We start from the raw sequence: 25,422 nt of genomic DNA on the forward strand, positions 1-25,422 counted from the left end.
TGTACCCCCTGTTGGTGATATGATCTTCCAGGAGGCCCAACAAGTCCTTGCTCTGTACAGTCTCATCCAGGAGCAAAATTTTTTTTTTTAACTTTGTAGAATTTAAGGTCCCTATGTAAGTCACAAGACTCATCAACGGTCATTGGGAAACAAGCGGAACAGTCGCTAGATGCAATACAGCCGAGAGCCTTGAAAACAGGATTTCTCCAATTTAATACCCACATAGGTCCTATAGCATTCAAAAACTGACCAACTGATTTGTTTCAACAACTTCAGCATAAAATCACAAGTATTTCGTCTTTCAATGTTCTTCGATACATGTATTTCGCGTATACCTGTGGACATCATAGTTACTACATTTAAATTATATTCAGATAAAGAAAATTTTTGTGTGTTCATGCTTGCATATGATGAACTAACTGCTGCAATGAAAGGAAATTTTAATGAGGTTTCCACGCCAAACTCGATTAGAAAAAATACTAACTATCCCAACCAAAGAGCAAAGGATACTTTAACACTGTAACCATGGTACACAGAAGTCGATAGAGTCTCTAACTTGAATTTATTTTTTTCAAGTTGACTACAGCGTAATCAGTTAGGTATTGAAAGTTCGACCAGAATATGCTATCCCTAGGTGTCGCTATTACTCAATTTCTGAGAGAAGGTGTTCACATACCTTTTAAACGTGCTTATTGGTGCCACATTGAAAAACTCTCCTGAATCCAGGGTTCCCAACCGAGAGTAAATTTGTCTTACCTTGGGGTTTTGCGAGCAAGAAATTTGCAATCTTTTCACCGTAAACCGTGCAGTTTTTGAACGGTTAGATTTTGGCAAAACCATCAGTTATTTTTACATTATTTCTTTGCTTCGCTGCAGACAGGGTGTGTACACGCACTGTTTCGACCTGTAAGTATTTTCTGACTTTGTAGTATTATTTTGGTCACCCTGAAAAAATTTTACCATACATTAGATCAGGTGTCAGAAAATGTCAAAACCATTACATTCGAATGCGAAGTTAGTCAGGAAAATTCCTTTTTACTTTATTTCTCGATGCAATGCCTTTAAATTTTTTAATTTTTAACTTCATGATGCCATAAGCGACCAACGTGGGAACTAAAAGACATCATTTATATCAACAGTCACTCATTAGCTATGGTTTCCTTCTACCCACTATAATCGGATAAGAAAATGAATTGTGGGAAGCCTATATCTGCGTCCGTCCTGGGACATAAGTATAGAGATGGATAATGCTTTGTTTGTGCAGCAAAACAAAATCAGATTTCTGGTACAATGTGGTTTGGCTAAAGTTCCTTTGTGCACATATAAGCAAAAAGAAACGTAGCCTACAGCGCTTGTGGCATAAGGCCTACTGCGAATTTGATTTGAACTTACGTAAAAGACAGATTCGCCATTCAACACCAAGTTGATTTCTGTAGTCTTTTATGACAACTTCATTTATACCACACTTTATTTAAACTTTAAATATCACATACTTTCACAAATAAGAGTTTCACCGTTTGCCAGTGTACTATTTTTGTCCTCAAAACTTTTTTAGGTCGTTTTGTGCAATAGTTGTTCCAGTGAAAATGCATGGTATGATGACTTGAACTACAGTAAAAGCTCAATGCATACGTCCTGTTCATTTTATGCTAAAAAACGCGATTGCATGCAAACGGTGGCACTAAAAAGATTGTCTATTTGGCTCCTCTTCCTTCCACCACATTGACCACCAAAACACATTGTGGGGATTTTGTTTATTCAGTACGCGGACCTGGAGCGTTTGCGTACTCGTATACAAGAAAAGCAAATGGCAACAAATAAATAGCAAAATAACGTCATCAAAGTTTCAACCAAAAACCAGAAGCAACGCTCGCGTTGGTGACCATGGTAGATGATGCTTAAAAAACATTTTTGTGCCGTTATAGGTTTGGGCAGTTCAGCCACACTATGTGCAGTCAAATATAACGAGCATTAGAATCTGCGCAACAGTAAAAAATCGTGGGAACATAAAAGGCAAAGGCTGTAACAAAGCAAGCTGAAGCAGGAAACAATACGCTTAAAAACAGTTGCTTGCTCCCCGTTAAACCTGATTGCTCAACGCTGCAACGTAATTGCACCTTTCTAAATTATCAACAACACAAAAATTTATCACCTGTAAACAAAAGGCATGTTTTCAAATAAATCTTGATCCCGATATTATTATGCAGCCCGTTAAAGTTTTTCTGGGCAGTCGCAAATGTTTTTGAAATAACCAAGCTCTTTTCGTGGACTGAAATTCTTTGTATTTCTCCACCTTCATTAACTCTTGACCCGCATCAGGGTCCTAATTTATCATTTGATTTTGAGAAATAGTCGGAAAATCATCATTCATACTGAAATTCCTGTCAGTGTCAGTCGTTGACTCTCGTTATAAGAGGGAAGAACGGTGGAAGTTCTTCCATGACAATCGTCATCCGTATTTTCCTCCGCAATCTTCTGAATCATTTCGATGAGATGATCCTGGTCATTCGTGTCGTCAATTCCCATTCTTTCGAGATCGCTATAAACAACACAGCATGTTGAAAAAAGGCCACTGTGGTATTTATTTGTACATGTATTCGTGCAGAATGACGTGTATTTTAATTAATTATGCCCAAACTAGCCAGTAACTATGAGTCGGTTGAACGAAACGCAGTTGGCGACTCAGACTGAATTCTTGACGCTCGAAGACAATGGGTTTAAAGATTTTATCCCAGTCAAAATGTCAGGTATGTGGTCGGGGCTCAGTGTAGCGTGGCCCAAAACCCCGAAGCCAGGCGACCCCATGACCTGAAGATATGTACGATAAACTTGCTGCTTGACATGTAGCAGGCCAAGTGGAAAACTTGACGAGCCGTTAAGTCACACAATTAATCTGGGCGTAATGGAAGTAGTTTACATGCCGTTTTATGGTCTTGTGGCCATTTTGCCGCATCCTTCATAGCCGACACGCTATAGCATATGATCCCTTCTACCGTGTCTGGTTACGGCCGGGTTGTTTGGCACGCATGCCTGACATTAATGGGATTGGTGCAGATTATAATGATATTTTTGGCATTTTAAAAAATTTAGCTTTTCGCACGAGATCGCCGCGGAATTTTGCGAATTTCTTTTTACAATATGTTGAATCAAAAGCCGGCATAAACCTTAACGAGTAGATGGCGTTTTTTCCCTGGTCGGGGAATAAACCAATTCGAAGTAATAATCCTAACACATTTCCCCAATATGATATTTTCGTATTACACAACATACTCGTGAGTGAGCTGCAGGACTTGCTCAAGTGAAGTGCAACCGTTTCTCGTGAAGCTCTCTTTGCAATGGGAGAGATTGATGCTTTCCAGCCACGCACCGAGAGATGAAACGTTTATGGCGGGCGACTTTGGTTGATCGTTGGAATTAACAAGAGGAACTTCTTCATCAGTTTCTTCATTGCTGTAACCCGAGTCGCCAGTGGATGATGAGTGAGGAGGTGAAGATGCAGTTCTGGTCACTGGATTCGTCGAGTTTGTGGGTGACACTGCTTGACCCAGAGCAGAAGATGGACGACACTGACTGTTTGGAATCCTTCCATTACGTGGTCGCCTACATTCAAATATGTCAAACTATCATATGTCTATCAGTGCGAAAAACAGCTTGACGTCTTTCTGCTCAGCATTACACAAGGACTGAAGAAATACTTACTCGTGTCCAGCTTTGATTTTAAGCTGCGCCGGATCTCTAAGCATTTTGTCGAGAGAGGCGACAATCTGCGCAAACTTTGGCCTTTGATTGCGATCTTTTTTCCAGCAATCTAACATGAGGCGATGTTGAACTTGTGGGCAATCCATTGGTGCTGGTAATCTGTAGCCAGTCTCCACTGCGTTCATAACCTGTGCAGAAATGGTTGTCAAATGTTTGAATCTAATGGTCAGAAAAGGTGTTGCAAATGAAAACTTACGTCTCGATTCGACATTCCCCAGTAAGGTCTCTCTCCGTATGACATCACTTCCCACATGACGATTCCATAACTCCATACGTCACTAGCTGACGTAAACTTTCGATATGTGAACGCCTCCGGGGCAGTCCAACGAATGGGAATCTTTCCTCCCTGTGCAAAGACAATCCCGAATATGAGACAATAATCCAAGTCTATGATGTGTACAAAATACAACACCAACACAAAACTTAAGAAATGTAGACATACCCTTGCAGTATAAGCTGCCTCGGAGTCTTCCTCTAAAACACGACTCATGCCGAAGTCTGATACTTTGCAGATAAGTTGGGCGTTGACGAGAATGTTTCGTGCAGCCAAGTCTCTGTGAACATATCCCATGTCAGAAAGATACTTCATCCCCGCTGCAATGTTGCGAAGCATTCCAACAAGCTGAATGACTGAGAAATGGTTGTCGTGGTTCTGCAAAAAGACAGCAAATTTTCGTTTGAATCAAAACAAGTGGACAATAAAATTTTATTGCAATTTTTGATTGTCAAAAGAAGTCCATATAATAAGAGAAAATACATGGCCTGTATGTTGCAGATACAACGTGATATAAGTGAAGTGTGGCCGCTACTTTTGTGCAGTCAACTGAGGACCCCGCCGCAAATTGGATTGAAACTACGGCAACCTAACACGATGCTATCGGTTTACTTTAATCCGGTAATACTTGGGTCAATAATTTGCAAATTTAGACAACAGGATGGTGTGTGAAGATGGACAGTCTCTTGTATACATTCAGGACTTTGCGTAGAATGTACGTTCGCATTGACATATATCCATCCTGAGCGTTTGATCTGTGTTCTTTCTTTGGCGTTTATGCACCGTCGCATGTTGCCACGAAAGGTTGTGTTTTCGGGCCAGGCCAATGCAGTCAGGCACAAACGCACCATCTACAAGCCTCTTATCAGGTTGCGATAATCATCTACAGAGCGGATTGCCTGAAAACACTGGCCCGTCAGTTTTTTTGTGGAGAAATCCCCTGTACTTGGCGCTAGTCTGCATTTTCAGTCAGATTTATAACTTCTTCTCTTTTCAAGTCCTTTTCCTGACGAACGAAGCTTTACCTGATTAATGAACACTGTGTTCGTCGGTACTGTACGCCAAAGCACACGCCGGGCATGTGTGCAACTATGTCATGCATTCAATGATGCAACAGGGTAAGCTTGTTCAATGATAAACAGCTTATACCGATTAACGCAACTACTGCGATCACTGTCAAATTTTTGCAATTTGCGATGGTCACTAAACAAGTCATCTGCAACTTTGTCTCCTTGTGATTAATTCTGTAACTAAAGTAGGTCGTAACTTACTCGTAAAAACACATCCAAAGAACCGTTTTCCATGAATTCCGTGATGATCATCAGGGGACGACTTTTGGTGACAACGCCTTCGAGTCTAATGACATTGGGATGATCAAACTGACCCATAATTGAAGCTTCGCCGAGGAAGTCCAGCTTCTGTTGTGTGCTGTAGCCAGACTTGAGTGTCTTGATCGCCACGTCGCGTTCCGACTTATCGTTAGGTTGCAACCGTCCTCGGCATACTTCGCCAAATTCCCCTGCAAACCAAAGACAAATGCCATAAACACCAAGAATCAACTATTCACCAACAACCTCGCGCATCCAACGTAATATTTTTCAGAATTGTGAATCTACGAGGGAGAAGTGAATGTTGGGTTAGTGCAACGCCTATTTTACTACTGGGCGACATAACCGCAAGAAAAAACGATTGTGATCAACAATCAATCATTCCACCAGAACATTAACACGAGGAACATCGGAATCTTGTTTATCTTTGCGAATCAGGGAGCGTTATGCGTTGGATCTGCGCAGGTTAGCGTTTTGTTATTAGGAGATTTCCTGTTTATTTTGCGACGGCTGAGGCGGGAGAAAGTTTGTGTTGGACATTTCACAATGATGGGCGTTTCACCATCACACAATTTGTCACGGATAAAAAGAGGCACCTTCCACCGCGTGGCGGTCGAATAGAATTTGTAAATACAATTCAACCAGGATCACAAGCGAATAGAGAAAGGCTCTTCGAGCGTGACGGTGCATGTCAACGGGATTTAGATGCGATGTAGATATCCTCCCGTATTGCCCGCATTTTGAAGCGACATTCATAGACTATTTATAGAGATTTTTACCAACACATGCCAGTAATATTGGGTATACCTCCGCCTATCACTTCTTCTATTTTCACGCAGGCTGAGTCAATTTCTTTGGTAAATTCCCGCACTGCCCTATTTGGGTCTTCGTAGGTTGTTGGATCGATGTAGGTTTTGTGAGGAGATGGAAAAGATCCGTTGAAACCCACAGAGTTTCCGTTAAACATTGGATGCTTCTCTTTATCCGCCATTTTCAAATTGTTAGCTTTCGTGCGTCTGAAAGAAAAAATATGAAAAATAAACGTTATTTTGGTGGTGACATATGCAATTCACTGCACCACAGTGCATATCCAAATAACTTTGGAGCCACAGGGTGATAGGAAGTTATTTTTATCGGTCAAAGGTTTTCTTAGTGTGTGAATTTCACAGTAAAACGCGAAAGTTTTTGAAAGCAAATATATAGTTGTGTTAAATATTTGCGTTGGTAACTACGCGACGAAATGTTTTAAACGGAATGAGTACAGGAAGATGCGCCGCAGACACGCCCAGTCGACTTTGAGCAAAGCCAAGGTCACGCCTTGAATCACGTAAAGCCAAGAACGGTTTCAGGGAATGAAAGATATTGCGTGACAAGCGCCCAGTATTATAAGCTGTCTATCTGCGCTTGCCTGATAAGCATGGGTGGCATGGATTACACAGTAATGCAGAAAGATTAAACAGCAAGCTCCGTCATCTAGCGGAGATTAAACTTTGTTGAGTTGTATCTATCGGCAACGACAGGTTGCCTCGCGATGTAATTTAAACACCGACTTGCTTTGTGGTTTCAATCGCACGCAATCAATAACGCCGCGTTTACAAAACCCATCTTTCAACTTTCCGCACAAGAACAACAAACCGCTATTTTCCGTTAAAAGCAAACGCCAGCAAGTGAAAGCTTTGCATTTAGCGGCCAGTAAATGCAAGAAAACGTGCCCCAATGTCGCACTTCTCCAAGCCGCGTGAAATGACCTGACTCTAAAGACCAGCTCCAGTTGCCCCGGGGTTTAGGGAATCATGTGACACTTCCAGACATACAAGTGATTGGAGGGGGCAGTTAAGCGAGAGGTGCGAGAGATAATTTCGCTCGGAAACCGAAGTGAGGTTGTTTCGACGTGAGCTCGTAAACAACTCGGTGTGTCATGCACGATTACCACACCATGTTTGGCAATTATTTTTCACAAAAATGACCCATGGTCAGAATTACAGTCTAAGCCCAAAAAAACAAACAACTGTTCAACCATTTTGAGAAAAGGAATTTTTATTTCATTGCGCTATATATATGGTCTATTGGAAGTATAATATAATAGACAATAAGCTTACACCGTTTTTCACTGATATTTATCACATTATAGTAAAACGCCCATCTCTAAACGTAGTCTGGATAGAATAAACCGGGCAGCACGTTTTATACGGAACAAAGAACCGGTAGATTTATTTTGACATCCTCAACCAACTATTGCTTTCAGTCAAATAGATCCTTCGTTGAGCCATCATGTCTTACAAACCAGACTCGATCTTAATCTTTAATCGACAGTCTCACCTTCGCCAAATAAAGATAACCACCACCACAGCGAGGACTAGAATCACTCCACCAGCAACAGCAATGGCGAGAAATGAAATGTCGACGCCAGTTCCTGATCCAGTTAATTCATCATCTGTTGCTGCTGTTGGTCTATTGTTGGTTTTGGTGCGTATTGGCATGCTGTATGGACCAAATCCCTCTTGTGTCCTCGCTCTAACCTGGACAAATGGTGTGGAGAGTTTATAAGTTTGTCACTAGTGCAATTATACCTCACATCCATATTTATACCTTTGATAAACTTTGACTTGTTATAACTGTAACCCAATAATGTTGAAATCAAACTTCCCTTTCTTTTGGTTTGTAATGATCGAGTATAACATTTACCAAATCGCGTAACTGGATTTCTTATCATATACATGGGTTATTCACGATTGTTTCTCAGATCAATCGCAGAAACGCAAGATTCGAACTGGTTTTATGGCGTAGATAAGATTCTATTGAATATCTGCCCTCTACTCTTACCTTTATAACGTAACGAGAAGATGGCTGTAGTGGTTCAACTTTAAGGCGCAACGACCTGGTGTGGTTGACGTAGTTGGTCCTTGAGGTTGGGTCGTCAGCTAGAGATGTTACCATCACTTGGTAGTTGGTTATCTGACCGTTAGTTGCTGTTGGAGGATTCCAAACGACAACAAACGAATCCGTACTGATTTCAACCACGCGAACGTCATTGACAGCAGATGGTGCTGAGAAAAAAAGAACAACTTCAACCACAAAATTGCGTTTTGGCAAGTCTTACTGTTATTGTCAAGTAAAAGCGATAGTGTATTTTATTTTAGAGACTGAAATGTTCGTTATAGGGTGTGATCGTGCTAAATAAGCACCACCAGATGTCTTGTCAACCTTAATCATTGCATATCCTGTCATCACGTGATTCATTCGTCGAAATTATTTCAAGCGTGTCGAAAAGATGGACGTTTTCTTCCCCACACCACTTAGTCACGCCAATATCAAAGACTGCTATGGGATGACTAACTGGGCATTTTGCATACCTTTAGGCTAACAAGTGCAGTTATACGTTAAACCAACTTCAGTTGTAAACTGACACACGCCAAAGAACGCAAGTAGATAGTAGGATTACTAACACCGACATCACACGCAATAACAAACAGGAAGAGCTTTCTGGCAAGGATGGTGGCGATTATGTGTTCAACCCCGAACGTGCTTTTAAAAAGTTTGTCTGGTTTCGCCAGCGCGGACAGACAGTGTTTGAAAAAAGCAAAGGTTACGACTCCACTGACCCTTTTATTATAAAACGCTGTTAACAGATACCAATACAAACCAAGTTAATTGAAAATGGTTGATTGATGATTCGGGGTTCCAACCAATAAAATTTGATTTTAAGACAGTTGGCCTTTTAAACAGAAAGGTGCAGACTGCATACCATACAGTAGACTATGCCTGACACTTTGTTTACAGGCAAAACAAACTAATATATGAATTTCGCTTACCTGCTTGGTTTGTTTGCACTGTTACTTCTGCGTAATTGTTGATGCGATGTCCAGACGAAGCGGCAATATTCGTGACAGCGTTGATCGAGATAATCTGACCAAACATAAAATAAATTAATTTTCGATGAACATCGTTCGCGGCGAATTCCTGTCCGTTTCTTATCAGAAGGTCAACCAGTAGCAAGATACAACAACAGATGGTAAGCGCAAGGGGACCGTTTACGCTGCCATTTATCACAGTGTAGATATCTCTTAACTGAAATGTTGCAAAATTTGTAAACAGAACACCTGGCCACAGACCTAGCTAGCTTCTGGGAAACCAAACAACCACATTTTCATTGCTTTTGAGTCCATAAATCCTTCACAGACTAATTCGTTATTCTAAGAAACGCGATTGAATTTGTCACGGCAGCGAACTACTACGAAATCGATCCATAGCGCAGTGCTGGCCTAAATAATGCACAGGTATTTGTAACTCACCTGGAATTTGTAAAAGGCGTAGGAACTCAACGACGAAATTAAGATTTCAGTTTGCACAAGTTGATGCGGGGAAGGATTGTAATTGATGTGATTAGAGCATGGAGAACAAGGGGTGAATCTCTGCTGGCAACGGAAACACTGCACACTGAAAGTAAAACAAAATATTACGTTTATTAAAATTTTAACGTGCTGTCGGAGGATTTCAAACAATAAGGATTTGAACGTCTGACCTACATGTGGAGGCACAGACGTTGCAGAACTAATACATTGGGTACACACAAACACTAGCAGATGTGACTGGCAGTTTGTTATGGTGCCGTAAATAAATTGAGTCTGAGCAACAAGCCTAACTACCATACGCATATTCGTCTCGATTCTCGGGAATCCCTGCGTGAGTAAGACTTAGGATTTGGACATACCGATGCCTGATTTGAGTTTGATTGCTGGACCACCCGTTTCGCACCCTTTGTAATCATCACCTGTTCAAGGTGTTGTTTCTTCCGAGAGTCTCGCTCTAGCACGGAATTATTGAGGTGCAGCGCATCATATCGCTGGATTAAAGAGATCTGGGACGCTATAGACTCCCATAAGGTTCAAGCAATCAATCTTTATTTGCCTTTGGTGCATGTTCTGGCGTTTGGCGCATGTCAGAAACGACGTGCTTTGCACTTCACTGGGTTTTTGTTTTTCGCAACGGGTTACTGATTTTACTGGCTTTCCTTGTTAATACTATAACATTTGTTTGCAGCCATAAAAACATTTTTTCTTTCCTTTGTACCAAGTCGAAATTTGCAAGGGCGTTGCCGCCTTGTTAAAGTCTCACATATCCACCACACACTTGTAACGACCGGCTGTTGGCTGCACTTTACATGTTGAATGCGCGAATAATCTCTCCTTACGAATGCGAATAACTTGTACAAAGTGTCATTACAACCTGATCGACATCTTTGTCAGGAGAGAACCAACCGACAGTGGAGCAATTACCCAAGGTACCATGCCTTACGTTTAACCGATTACAGCCTTTAACCGACAATCAATGGTATCTCTGTGAGGTGTGACAGGACGTGGGCACGTGCTTTTCACATGACCTGTTTCAATGACTTTCCTTTGAATCGTAATTTGTTATTATACCTCCGGCGCAGACGAATAGTGATTAGCAAAGCAACAAATTCCTCTAACCAGGCCCCGGTGTGGCACGCTTAGTATTGTCCCAACATGTAGAACAGTACAGGTGACGATACTCACATCCTGTAACCTGATCGCCTCCCCTAGAAGGTGGGAGACAATGCAATTGGATGCGTAGACCAAAAACATGTTTCTTTGTGAAAAAAGTTTCCGCGCTGGACCGACAGCAGCGGGAAAAACGCTCCTTACGTAACGTAATTTGGCCAGGACAAGGACACTCGGTTTTCCTTTTAAGATCTACAATTTTTAACCTTCCAACAAACACAATTACCACCATCTTACCTGTACCACATTTCATCTCTCCCTCCGTCGTTTTGCGGCCTTTCCCAATAAAGTCGAACAGATGTTTTGTTCACAACAGAATACAGGTTTCGAGGCCGAGAGGCTGGCACTAAAAATGAGTGAGAACAAATTTGATTACAAATTATTGTGGAAAAAAGATGCGCCGGAAGAGAAACTTTAAGAACTATTGTTATCTCCACTTTATTAAAAACCTCATCGGTAGACTTGTGGCGGCAGATAAAGTGCTAAATCCTTCGTCAACAGAGCAACTAAAATGTATCAAATAGGGTCGCGACCCAAATAGTCGCACTGCATCGATATTTGCTATTCCATTAAGACCAACTGACTGCGCGTGGATGGTAAACATAAAAAATATGTCGACAGCAAGACTCGCTTTGCGGGGCTGCAAGAAGTTTATGGACAAGCGGGACCAGTGCGTTGTGGTCAATTTGCACTGTACAAACAACTGTGCTGGACAATGAGGCGTCATGGCAACACTGCACTCAAGCCCCTGTTTATCTGCAGCAGCCAGAAAGGCGGGCCACGAGCCAATTTTGTTGCGTTGCTTACAAAACAGCCGAAAAAGAGACTTGGGGATCTACCGGTGGTCACACAATCAGATATGTTGCAATATGTTTACTGTGCGAAAGTGGATTTAAACCTGCTTTTACTATATCAGAGGCCGCACGGTAAGGCACGAATTACACGGATCAGCAAATGCCGTTTCGTAAACTCAAACAACACTGTTGGAGTTTTCTATTACCCTCTTTGTTTTGGGAACTTTTAGGCGCTCACCTCGCCTCGTTTGCAGCGCGAGGAACCGAACCGAATTCCAGCGCGCCCCTGGCTGGAAACGCATGGCAAAATATCAACACCCGATCGCCCGCTTAAGTGGTGGGATTTACAGTGCAAGCAAAGCGAAAATTAAAACGAACGAGCTGCAGATGGAGGCTTGGCACTGGTCATTCGGGTCACACAATCCTGACCGATCTTCCGCAGACCATGCGCAGCTAACATCACTTCTCTAGTGTTCGAAATCAAAGCATATCCTTGGGTTGGAGTTGTGTTAGCAAATCCTTACTAGCTGCGACGCCAGTTGGCGGGGTTTGGTGCGATGACAGTCTAAGCAAAGCATGGGCCCCGACCAAAAATAGCATTACAACCCAAATATACGCGTGCCACTCAATTCTAGCGTGTTGTTATGCGCAAAAATAATGTACAGTAAAAAACATAAATATAGTCAATCTAGTAAGTAAATGTATAAAGCGCATGGAACTTCCCACAATTTTGAAACCTTACGACATGAATTTTTCACCCGTAGCGGCAAGTGGATGCTAAAACCTTCAACAAATACCAACCTTGAGGCGAAAAGGGTGAACTGTGAATTAAATGTTGACACCAAGTTATAAAGGTACTGCTCATATTAACAGGAGTTGATGGAGAATAATTTCGAAATTTACGGTTTAATAATGTTAACATTTATTGGCTATGGCCTTATCAGGAAGACGACTTTTACAAACGTGCCTTATGAGAAATTTACCCAGACCATTGTTTGCTTCAGAACTCTAATGTGCGTCAAACTCTAATTGTGAGGTGTGCGTCAAACTCTAATTGTGAGGTAAGCAAGCAGCTACCGAAGAAAACATACAAGAAAACAGATGGTGTGTTTGAGTTTCAAGGAACCGCTCCAAATTTACATCGATTAAAATAATGTGTCTCTAGATTGTCTCGGAGAAATGTCCAAAACACACTGGGTTCCAGGAATTTCCTCCTTTTTACCCCACGTCGAATGACAAACTACACAATGTGCTTTCAACCGGCCATTCTAAAAATAGCAATCATCCCATGCCAACAAAACTTCAGGTTAGTATGTTAACCAGGCAAGTAGAGTCGTCAGTGTAAACTACAATTGTTAAACTCGATCACGGAACGTTTTTCGAACTCAAAGCAATCACTTGTTTGCTGCTCGTCCTACAAAGCACTCAAGCGCCAAAGCTTTAATCCAATTACATTGGCTTCGCAATGCAAATGCATATTCACTCACTTGTACAAGCTTGGTTCGCATCGTCGGCGGGAGGGCGAAAATACCCGTACGTGCAACGACACGAGGTTGAAGCCGGAGTTCGGCTCGAGCTGAAAGCAGGGCAGCGCTCACAATTGTCGTTGGATACGGTCGATTTGAAGTAACCGGGCGAACAAGCTGTTGATGCAAATGGAAAACGGTCAATATTGCAGTGCAACTAAGTTTTTTTCTTCATCTGAAGAAAACATATTAAAAATGTTAAAATAAGATAAGACACAAAATACTTTATCACACCGAAACTAATTTAAAACACGCATGTGGCAAACTACTTTAGCTAGCAGGAACTTCAGGAAATACAAACAATTCGAAAACTTTTGTTGAGTCAAAACAATATTACACTAAAGGTTGTGACAAAGATTCATTGGCTAGTCACACAAGACACAACCATCCGGCATGTTAATTGCAGCTTGTCATCAAGAAAAACAATTATTTTCGTTGAGATAAAATCGCTTTCTTTCCACTCGATTAGCGTAATCTCCCGGTTCGTTTTGCTTCAGTCGAAAAACTAACGGTGAGAATAGGAAGAACGTGAGTTAAAGTGGAGACTCAGGTACGGGATTATTGAGATTTAAGTAAGTCTCTGTGCGCATGCCAAGGTAAATGGCCAGCAAACAAACTGGAAACTGGACGGCATTTCAGAGCTAACGACCAAAAACAATGGTTTTAAAAGCGCCCAACGCGCAAAATGGTGGCCGACAGTGATTGTGTAGGTTTGCAACACATCAACGTCTGTCGACGCTTCGTGAATGCAAGGTGGGTGTAACGCGATCGGCCTAATAAAGATTCACCACAAGTTTCTCACCGAAAGGCCAAGTGCCAACCTCTCTGATACGCTGAACTACGGCCGTCGCTGGTTCTACTTCCCAGACGGGGCCAAGTGTTATTAATTGCGGTTGAATGCCCCCAGTTCTCAGTTACATGTCATTGAGTGGTAAATAACAGGTGATCGATAATTTCTCCACCGAACTTGAGCAGGTTTTGGAAAACATCAACATCTTAGTAAGGGCTTTCGCAGGGACATACCAGATATAATCAGTTCACTATTTTGTTGCAAATTTAGTGAGGACGTTTTATTTTCGGCAATTGTCTACACCCCAACTCTTAACTTGAATTGACTCGAAAATATCGAAAATATTGGTGCTGGTAGAGTGGAAGGAAATTCAGGTCGGTTGTTTTGAGAAGGAAATGAATTCGTAATCAGAGGAACAAGCCACAACAACAAACTTAAAACAGCACAGAGCGAGTTAGCGTCTGCCCATGGAACAACTTTAAAACGGGTTCCGCGCGATTTCATCACTCTCTCGCACATCAGCGTCACAGTCTTTCGTCAAATCAAGTCATGCGCTGTCAAAATTGCGAGCTCGCTGCCAAAAGAGTTCATCACAACCCGCCGCAAATGTATTGTTGGAATTTACCAAGCACCGTAAAACAACAAGCCAAGCATTGCCCCATGTTTGTCCAGCTTGATTTTGAAACTTATTTTCCAGATGATTTGATGCTCAGACAAGCTCAATAACGCCCTGTGGGCAACACATTATTGAGCAGTTTAGGATGAAATGGATTTGTGGTGTTCAAAGGTGAAGCGTGCTGATTGACGTGAACCGTCGTTATTGTTATAATCAGCAACAGATTAATATTCAAGTTAATGAACATAAAAATTATTCAAAAGATTTATTACCGATTATTATGCATTACATCAGTACATACGTCAAACCGAATAACTGTCTCGCCCAAAAATTCCTTTCGGGAATTTACGTCATGTAACTAGCAATACCAATTCCAGGTATTGTTTACAAATAAACACAAGCGACTCTGTCCTTGCTGTAGTGCGATGACCAGGTCAGCAGGTCACTAGAGGTGAAAATTCTACGTCAACTCGCTGTCCATCATAAACAATTACACCGCAAGGGCTATGAGAGAAAAAGAGAAAAGATGAACAACCACCCCATGTACAGTTGCACAACGTGTCCTGACGTTCTGTTGTTTGACTGAGACTGATCGATTGCCTGATCAGTCTGGGTAATTAAAAAAAACTGACATATGTGCTTTACTACTGACACAGAAGTTAACCAACATCAAAACAAAAGAAGATATGATTGACAATATTTAGGTCAAAAAAGTGCTTTAAGAAAACATCTCAGAAACTCACTACATTTTTTTCGTTTAATGTAAACAGGATAAGGAATGTTTTAGGCGAGACAACAAATTTTAGTAGCATTGTGATTTGAACAAGCGTTTGAACAATTCACGAGTCGAAGAACATTATACAGCGCCCTGCATGATGTTTACAGGATTTGCAATGATAAATGGTTTCAAGCAGAATCAAAAAATAAGCATGTTCTGTTCATTGAATTTGATTGATGACACAAGTATCGATAACGCACGAATGTGGCTGAAAATCCTATTCTGGTGTAGACTTTCTCCTGCATGGCCGCTTCGCAGGTTCGTGTCAGAACGCCGTAAATGTGTATACAAACAACATGTAATAATAACACATTAGCGGTAGCCGGGCAGTGCGGAGCACATCGGTCGGGCAAGTAGGCGAAACAATTGCCTGCATAGTTCAAAATTCGCTCCCGCTTATCCAAAGGTATTTACGCTAATGTGCCAAGTATTTTGCGACTAAATTTAAATTATAAAGATTGTAGATGTTCACACTCCGTCACGACCAGCATGATGAGCGAGCAGATCTGAAATTGTTTTCTCCACACTGACTTTTTCTTGGCTGTAAACGCGCAATCGGTTTAAAATCCCAACTGACAGCAACTGGTATCAAGTTGAAATTCAGTGTATTCAGGATTTGTTCGGTGTAAAGTGACAACACTGCGTCGATTAACGGTGGGCGATCTAAATGCTAAAACAAACACTGTCGAAAATTAACTAGGAATTACAAGTGTCTAATAAGTTTGTTCCGAAACAGAAGCGTCGGGTGAATTAGGATTATAAGCACGTGCCATGTCACGAATATGCGTCAAACGGCGATTAAATGATTCGAGATTGGTGCTGAACGGAACAACCTTTGTTTGGTGTCAAATTTTATCCTAACCCCGCCACTGACGAAAGGATAATTAATTGCTTTCGCAAATAGCAAGGTTGCTGGAAAATTAACGCGCAAAATGAGAAATATTCCGCAAAGAAAGTCATCTCATTTTGACCACAGTACAGTGCAGCAAGCAGCGATTGGATCTAATCTGTAGAAATCTGTCCCCGGCCAAGTGGGGGTCTATTAATCAAACACTGAGAGCTTAGTAAAGGCGTTCTGCTTATCACCCGGTCACCCTGTCCACTGACTGACGACCAATCGGGCGTGACCAACGCGCGGCATTGCGTTCTTCAAGATAGAACACTGTCACACCAACCAGTGCTGGAGACTTAATTGTGTTTTGGGTAATAAATCATCATTCACCACGGCATGGAGGCTCCGGCGACTGCTGAAGTAGGGCTGGAATGAGAGAGAGTCGCTCAAAGACTCTTATCGGAAAGCTTTTCAATGCAAAACCTTTGCTTGTGGAGCAAGCTTGCAAAACTTTGCGGCGAAAAGAATGGTATCGTTTGTTGCGGCGCACAACGCGCATGCCGGAATTACAAGGAACGCTAATAGCTCAATGCTAGCAGGCTCTTTAGTAGTGTAACAACTGCTTAAACAGGCTCAACATAACTGGACGTGCAAACAATGTGGGTAACGATCTGTGCAATTGGCATGTGCAGCCCTCTTCTTCCGCACGAAAATCCGGCGACTTAATCAAATTTACCAACAATGAAAACAAGCAAACAAACCTGTGCATTTGGTCTTCTCAGAGTTGGGCTGGTAACCGGCATCGCATGTGCAAGTTCCTGAAGGAACCATCCAGTCTCCTTCCGCGTTGCAATACAATATTGGCTGCATTCCGTTCGTCTGCAAATTAGTTGTGTCATGAGATTTCGGAGGATGTGACACGTCACGGTTACTTTCGACTAACACGAGTAGAAGTACAATTGCTCGTAATCTGTAGCGGAATTTCCGGCGAATTCAATCCAAAGTTGGACGTAAATTGGCGCTTTTGTGTAAAAATGCCCACATGCGCCTTGAGTGGTGCGAAACGCGATGTCCGTAAACCGCACTTTTAAATTTGTCTGACAAGGAACACCTTGTAATCAATATGTTTCCCAGCAGTCCGATTGTAAGAATTTTTAATTTGGCCTAAATTGTATCAATCTTGCACTTGACATGTGTTGATGTACACAAAAACGGCACATATATAAATTTACCGCCACGGCGTTTTGTACACAAACTCCAGTTGTGTCCTCTAATGACGTCATTTCCGAGCCGGCTGTGGTTCGTCCGAAGACGGCAAGATTACTGATGGTCTCTTCGCAATATTTGTAGTAAACTCGAATGTACATGAGAGCCACACACGCTCCAGTGTCCTGTGTATAAATGAATCAACACATGAACTTTACTGCGGAAATTCACGTGCTTAAAAAACATAGTGAATTAAATATACAGAGCCGATTTTGCAGACAAACTAATGGAATTAAGGTCGGAAATCTCGTCTTATCGAGTGCACCGAACCAAGTCGTGCAGCTCGTTTCACCGCATGTGTTTAAAGATGGACGAAACCAAACTTACCGCCTACGCCGATCAAATCCGGCGTTAGCGGATATTACACGAGTAATGCAACGAGTTGGACACAGCAGACAAACACGTCACGTTTATGAATGTCATACCTGGAAGGCCAAATATAGCCCATTTTTGGTAATTGGGCCAATATCCCTTGTTTCAAAGTTGGTATCATCAGAACCGGGAGAGAATCTTTGATCTGCTGCAATAGTATCCACCTAACCAAATCAAATATATTGTGTGAGTACAAAAATAGCTTTAACATTTTTTCTATGTAAGAATGTCCGATCAGCCCGGGTGTTTGCATAAGGTTTTGGTTTCCTATATTTTGTGACAAAATTTTCTACAATTCTAAGAGTAAAATACCAAGGAAACTGAACACCTCTGGGCAGACTTTGCTTTTTACGTTTTGTTTCTCCACCAACACAATTAAGTGCCTGGAAATCAATCGACGCAACACGCTCACATAATCTAGTTAACTTCGTGGTTTGGCCTGTGCAGGGGTGTATTTGTCAAGGAAGCTTTCCAAGTCGATTTCGAATGGAAATCGATAACGTGATGCTTGTTCTTTCTACAACAGCTTACCATAATCCCACTAACTTAGTCAAAGCCTAGCAAATGCGTCAGCACCCGGAGGCAAAAGTTTTGTTTTGCACTCTTTCGCAATACTGCAAATCCTGGAAATCTTCTAGTCACGGGTGACGAAGCAGCAACGTCTCAAGTGCAAGCATGTAACAAATGTAAGGAGAAGCTTACACTGGATAAGGTACAACACGAAACCGCTTGTTGAGTGGCGGAGTCACCACCTTGATGTGTTACAATGTGTTCGTGTTGGGGGCTATCAGCGTTTGAAAGCAATGTGGATGCCAGTTGCTTGTGTGTTATAATAGAAATGGGGCAAGACTAACCTTGGTGTAAGACCCCTCATTCCATGGTGGAAAGGTTGACGTGGCTTCATCGCGATCAGTTTCATAATAGTAGAAGTTAAAAGTTTCTTTGCATGTTGCGACGTTCTCAACGTCCTCGCACGATCTACACAAACATCATAAATTATAAGCAAAGTGCTACTTTGTTGGTTGTTGTTCTGTAAAGCAAACCGCTCACCGAATTGTGAACTTCATTTCGACGTGTAAACGTTGTGCGCCTTCCGCCGCAATGTAATCCGTCCGAATCCAGTTGTCCTGGTTTGGTTTTGTGATTTGACAAACCATATTCATTCTCCGTTCATTGCCTTGGGCATCAGGACTTGTCATTTCTTGCCACTAAAAAAAATCAGCGAATATTTTAACATAAATGGCGATAGATCGTTTCAAATGAATATTCAGCTTCGTCAAGTCTGCTTATAAGTACTTCTGTAGTGAAGTTTCACAAGGGGGCCTGGAAAGCTTTCACAAGACTTCAAATGGCACTTTCCGGCACTAATTACCAAGGGCACTTGGGACAAACGTTCCTAGAATTCCTCGTTAAAGTATTGGTAAAGTTGTTCAACAAGGAAATTGGGCGAAGGTTTTTCGTGCGCCACATTTTGGCGCGAAAGTAAAACTTGATATTTTAAACTTTAGGTTTTGTGATCGCTAAATCTTGTGTCGATCACCAACCACTAGTTCACAACAAACCTTGGTTACAGAAAGCGAAACATGTTTTATCGAACAACAAATGTCACAGTGGGTTAATTCACTATCAATTCACGCATCACGGATCCCATTTGGCTTCGAAATAAAATCCAGTTTAATTAGATGTTAAGAAAGAGCGTGAACCGCGTTTCGTGTTTAGGTCCCTACTTCTATTTCAAACGAGCGGTTTTCTTTTATTTTGAGGAAGCGCAGACGTGTGGTGTTCCATTTAGAATCGCACCTTTTAATTGCAAGGGGCTTCTGGAACGCGTGTTTGCATCCGCAGCAACAGTTTACGATTTCGTCGAAACTATGAAACTACGTCAAGCATCTGACGAAGCTACTTACACGCCCCGTCTGTGCGCGAGCGTCATGGAAACTTGCTGTTGTTTCAGCCAGGCCACAAATTTTCAAATCAGCATTGAAAAACGTATGACTGTCTGTCATTTTGACGATTTTTGTCAAGCAACAGGAAGATTGACGCTTACAGTACTTCCCACATCCCTGAATGACATTCTTAAGTGACCGAAAGGCCACCCATGAGAATAGCACCAAATCTCGCCGGGTCTAAATCTTATCGTGAAATGTAGTGAAGCTGTATCGCCAAAATCGATAACCCCTGGCGGCACGAACAAAACTGGCTTGCTCTTGAAGTGGGGGAAACATATGTTTTCTTCGCTCCACTTCTCGCTGTCTGTTACTCGTCAACCCTTCTACCTTTTCCATTAGGCTTTTGGAGCTCGCCAATGTGGAGCAATTATTCTTTTCGAGCAGTCAGAGGCAAACGTCGGCGCGTTTCTGCACTGTTTCTTACGCACGTCGTTAAGCGCACATTTATTTAAACCAGCGCAATGTTGCGGTGTGGACGAAACGCAGTTGCAGCTTTTCGGTGGCAATTTATCAACTCTCCCAATGCCAAAAAACTATCAAAGCAAGGTGTGCCGATGGACAGGAGAGTAGTCATTAATCACACAACACCCTTTAAACAATTGTGGAAAAGCTGGGCATTACACCAATATAAAACTTGCATTTATACAAATAATTGCCCTTGATTCATAATGCACTCCACAAAGAAACATCAAAGCATCCAACCGGTAACTGGCGTGCGTTTCGGGGGATTGCGGTCGTCAGGCCTTTCCTACACATTTGTTGTACGCTCCGAGGTGCGCGGGCGATGGAATTTAAGGTCGCGTCACAACAAAGGAAACCGTTCTTGCAACGGAGCAGAACGGCTCTTATGGCCCAAAATACGAGCGCAGCCCCGCTCTGAAACCCTTTTACGGGATTTGGTGGAAATATAAGAAGCGGGATGGCAGCTGTGAAGATAGATCGAGCTGCAACAGCATTTGTGCTAAATCACCTCTCTATTCAAACACTTCGCTGTTAGGTTTTTGGGGGGGTTAATGTAAACTTTTAGTGTTAATGTTTTACCTCTGATTGGGGAGACATGGTCCATCCCAGATCGGATAAAGCAGTCCTCGTATCCAGTAAAACGGCTGCAAACAAAAGTTTGTAAGTTAGGAATCACTCGGGTGTATATCCTGGCGACAATTGCTGCAAGTCACAAACTTGCACAGCTTTAGTATCAACCCGAGTATTTGCTGAGTAAACCCGCAAAATTGTTGTGGTAACATTAAAAGAGGCCTAATGTCAAAGAGTGCGATCAATCAAAGATCAAAGGACAGTTGGTTGGAGGGGGCACAAAATTCCCGCATGATTTCAAACAGTTTGTTATTGGTCAAGAGCAAGAAAAGGCGACACAGTATCAACGTAACGCAAACTTTACACGCCTTTGACAAACCGTTACCGAGTCGCGAGACGAAAGGCATTGAACGTGTCGATTGAGACAATCAACATTTAAGTTCATTGAAGTTTTGCTTGTTTAGTCTCCGTCGCCTTTATCTTTATTCTCGTGTAGGCATTTACCGACGATGTGTACCCTGGAGCACACTTTGTTAACTTTTCGCTGCGATAACGGACCTATACATCCAGGCACTCAATGAGTCATGTTCCATTTATCGGTCTTTTGATGAATTTCAAGTCTAATGCTAAACGTCACGTGCGATATCGTCGGCAAATGTTCAATGCAGTAAATCTAGAATGGGTTCTAGATCTTTTAGGAACGACGCCTATATAGTGATTTGCGTGCGGACGTCCTAGTGTTGTGCAACGAGCGAGTCTAAACATGGTCACGCGGGTGCGAACCTAAGCCGCGGAAATTAAATTATCTCGCCGAAAATGCTCGTGATTATGGCGATTCTCTTGTTAATAACCAAATATTGAAGACAAATTAGTTGATTACCTTCAAAATTGTAATTTACGGTCATTGAACTGTAGTCAACTTGCATGTTACGGATGAATGAACATACATAGAAATGCAGAACATAAAACATTAGCTTATATAATTTAAATTTTGAAACAATAATGTGATAATAATTTACGCTTGATTATTTCCTGAAGCAATGAATGAATATTTACAACAAAAACCCAAGTTGCAGATTGAACGCACGTTGAATATCTGAATATTTTGCTACTAAATGTGAAGATGTTGGTTGCACGCTAATTAACCTGGTGGTCCACAACATCCGCACACCTTACAAGTGAAGAGCAACCACGCAGCGGATATACACACTCAGTGTCACAGGTGGATCATATAAAGTTTCTGTCAGTCACAACTACTACCCTTGCACTGGGAACAGCAAAACACACCAAGCATTTTCTCAGGTTTTTGTTATGTGTTTGCGATTGTTGGTGTGATAGCAAAGATATGGGGTATTGTGGTTTTCATAGACAGCGGTCAATATTTGGCGGCACGTTTTATTAATGAGAACTTTATTACCGTCGGGAAGAAAAGGTGACCTAAATGTTCCTTTTAAATTGTCAGATCAATTATTTATGCGTCTAATAATCCACTCGCAATGTAAATTAACGCAATCTCGTGTTTGTCTTTGGAAGCTGGTTTTCAATTTAAGACTGGGGTCTGTCAAAGTGAACAAAGCTTATTTTGTTCCGGCACCGTCGTGGCTATATTTGTTCGCAAGCAGAGAGACCAACGGGACCCAGGAAGCGACAAATGGTACTTGCGACATTTACTCTGTACACTGTGTTGACGTCACTGTATAGTTCAGACTACAGATTTTAAGTTTCGAAATACAAACGTTTCACATGTACTTTTTTGATTCACGGCAATTGTTTGCGACATCCGCGACACCTGTGCCGGATGGATTCGTTTGAATGTGCCGAATTCTTTATTTCAATCTCAAAGCGTGAGATAGCGATCGAACGTGTTGCTATTGTCGCGGGTCGCCTGCTTTTGAAAGCTTGGTTTTCGAGCCGCCCGAGGGTTTTTTGGCGTGTTGGAAGGTGAGCGCGACACCCTGTCATCAACGAAATTGGCTTTGCGGCGGGCAGGATGTTCTAAGCGCAGACGACTGTAATTTAGCTCGTTATAAAAATCGCCGTTTCTAAATTCAAATATCAATGTGCGCGTGCGGTAGTCTGAATCACATCGAGGACTTTTTCATTTCCACTTGTCGTCAATAATCAGTTATATTTTCATATAAAATCACAACCTTTGATGTATCGCTTTACAAATGTTATGGATTGAATTTGATACTGGATAAAGCTGAATCACATTCAGATCACTGCTTTATAAAGTTTACGTGCAAACCAGCTGAAATTTAAAGAAATAATTTTTCTGACATTTTTAATTTTTTTCATCTTGGATATATCCAATCCCTTACTGTTGAATTAGGTGCTCTAATCGGTCGTTTCCTTTTAAAACGCTGTTGGATGTGTCTTGGTAGAGATAGCAAGCATGCATTGCGCGAAAAGCAAACGGCTCCTGTCGACACCAACCAACCAAGCAATACAAGGGCGTTATTACGAATAGGGGTAAACACAGTTGGGCGATTTGCTGGGATGGTGTCGCTTTTATGATAGGTTTGTCATGGGCACGGAGCCGACGGCCATAACACTAAAACTAGTTCCGTTAGAACAACATCATATGTAAATCCGCAAGGGATGTTACACAAGAAATGCCAGACAATGTAAAGCAATTCTCACGCTACATGTGTATCACATTGGGCAGTTAGCAAACCGCAACAAGCCAGTTTTACGCAATTGTGATCGTAAACCGCCTTCGATTTTACGGACCGGTGCCAGCCAGCCGCGCGCGGAACTTATATGGCGCCGTATCCCTCAATCCATTAAAACTTTAATTGGAGAAGCATTTAAGCCGGCGACAAAAATTGAGGCCATGTTTACGGTGTTTAACCTCAATCCACCAATCTACGTCCTTGCACATGACCCAGCCACATGCTTGTTATAATAACATTATATCCCAAGGTCTCACTAAAATGGTAAACCATACTCGCCACTGGTACCTTTATGTGGATGTACCCGGATGGTTTTGGCATTTTAAAAGTAAGAGGAAAATCTCTGTCGTGTTTCGCCTTTACATTGACTGAAAACTCAGACAAGTGCGTGGGGCATCAGGGCGGGGGTAATCTGATACCGTGTCCGGTAGAGCGGGAATGCCAACTCACCGTCCGAGCTCCACCTCTACCTGGGTTAAAGCTACCTGCAGTCGCAAAAAAAGTTTTGCGATTATTGTGCGAGTTGAGTGATTCACCGGACGGCGGTAAATAGAGTCGCGTGCGTAATCCCGAGGTTTCCGTTCCTGTTTCTACAACTCATTTTTAAACACCTTTATTTCCTACACAACGCTTTGGTCTTTAAGGGTAGTTTTTGGTGTTCAGACTGCCTATCTATGTAAAGGTCATTTGGTCAGTAACTCTACTAATAATATTTAATACGTAGATTGCCAGACCAAGCTGGCGACTGTGAGTAAGTGTTGTTTATGTCTGCGACAAAATACAAGAGAGGTCGACAACGGTTTGTGACGATGAACCCTTGCGAACCAGAAACTATTGAGCGAATCGGGATTAAGAGAAACGCTCCCACGACCGAACACTAGAAGGAAGAATTCCTACTTTCATCTGCAACGTCCCGTCGTAATTGAAATTTCCGCAAACGCCCGATCATTAACTGGTCGGAGATAGTCGCCCGGACGGATTAACGACATATTTATCCAATTTAACAAAGTAGTCAGAGTGCAACCGCGAATTACGTTGCAAAACGTAGAAACAAAGGCACATAACCTCAAACTATTGCTTGTTTGTAAAACGTTGACAACTGCTTACCTTCTCTGCCGTCGGTCAACTTTACAAGAGTGGTTGTAAGCAAAAAGAGGAACCAAAACACACCAGCCCTACAATGCTCGTTTGTCCGAAGCATGGTGACCCACATGTATCAAGCTTATTGACCATGTAATATTCTCAGATATAGGTTAATTCCACTCCAGTCACTTCCAGTCGTATTATGTCCTTTCACGATTTTGAATTCCGACTTCACACTGTTTTCACACTTAGCTATGTATGTTTGCAATTAACGTTTACAGAGCAATTTTTATTTTAACGATGGCGACAGACTCCTGTCTGCTATTCTGTCACAATATACACAACAATGTCATTTTAGGAGGCTGTCAATGATTGGCCAAGGTTAGCAATAAGAACAATTCATTACATTAACCCTGAACCACTGCCACGTAAATGACACATTATAAAACAAAAAATCGTGTGATAAATGTCACAATTTTACTGCAATAATAATGCATGACTAAACTGGTGTGCAGATACCCTACACATTCCTGCTTTCTCACATAAATGACGCCCTGACTGAAGGCCCGTAGTAAAAACATCTTCTCCCAAGGCGAGTTTGCCTTTTTCGTCAAACGCAATCTCTTTCTCTTCCTTGTCTGCGCAACTCACCGGACTGCTTTGTGTGAGCAACACTTTCATCCTATCACGATTCTTGCCATGACAGTTCACCAACATATGTATTAGCATGTTTTTGAAATTGTTACTATTGAGCTACTATAAAACTTACTTGACAAACAGCAGAAATTACGTTCTTACGCAATTGCTGCATTTCCAAAATACATTT

General features: G+C 41.9%; 1 protein-coding gene across 1 annotated transcript; it reads right to left on the minus strand.

Moving 5' to 3' along the window:
* Positions 1-1,747: 1,747 nt before the first annotated feature.
* On the minus strand, positions 1,748-24,918 carry LOC145901964 (ephrin type-A receptor 4-A-like). Its single transcript, XM_082989787.1, has 20 exons — positions 24,621-24,918; positions 20,848-20,912; positions 18,908-19,065; positions 18,712-18,835; positions 17,911-18,021; positions 17,452-17,610; positions 16,981-17,098; positions 13,165-13,320; positions 11,121-11,229; positions 9,654-9,798; positions 9,174-9,267; positions 8,185-8,408; positions 7,681-7,880; positions 6,169-6,377; positions 5,305-5,552; positions 4,202-4,411; positions 3,956-4,105; positions 3,700-3,887; positions 3,271-3,600; positions 1,748-2,539 (listed from the first exon to the last, which is right to left on the minus strand). Exons 1-20 carry the CDS (start codon positions 24,724-24,726, stop codon positions 2,368-2,370), a joined length of 3,276 nt encoding a protein of 1,091 aa, XP_082845913.1. The 5' UTR covers positions 24,727-24,918; the 3' UTR covers positions 1,748-2,367.
* Positions 24,919-25,422: the final 504 nt, after the last annotated feature.

This window comes from Ascidia mentula, chromosome 5 (genome assembly GCF_947561715.1).
Source record: "Ascidia mentula chromosome 5, kaAscMent1.1, whole genome shotgun sequence".
NCBI lineage: Eukaryota > Metazoa > Chordata > Ascidiacea > Phlebobranchia > Ascidiidae > Ascidia > Ascidia mentula.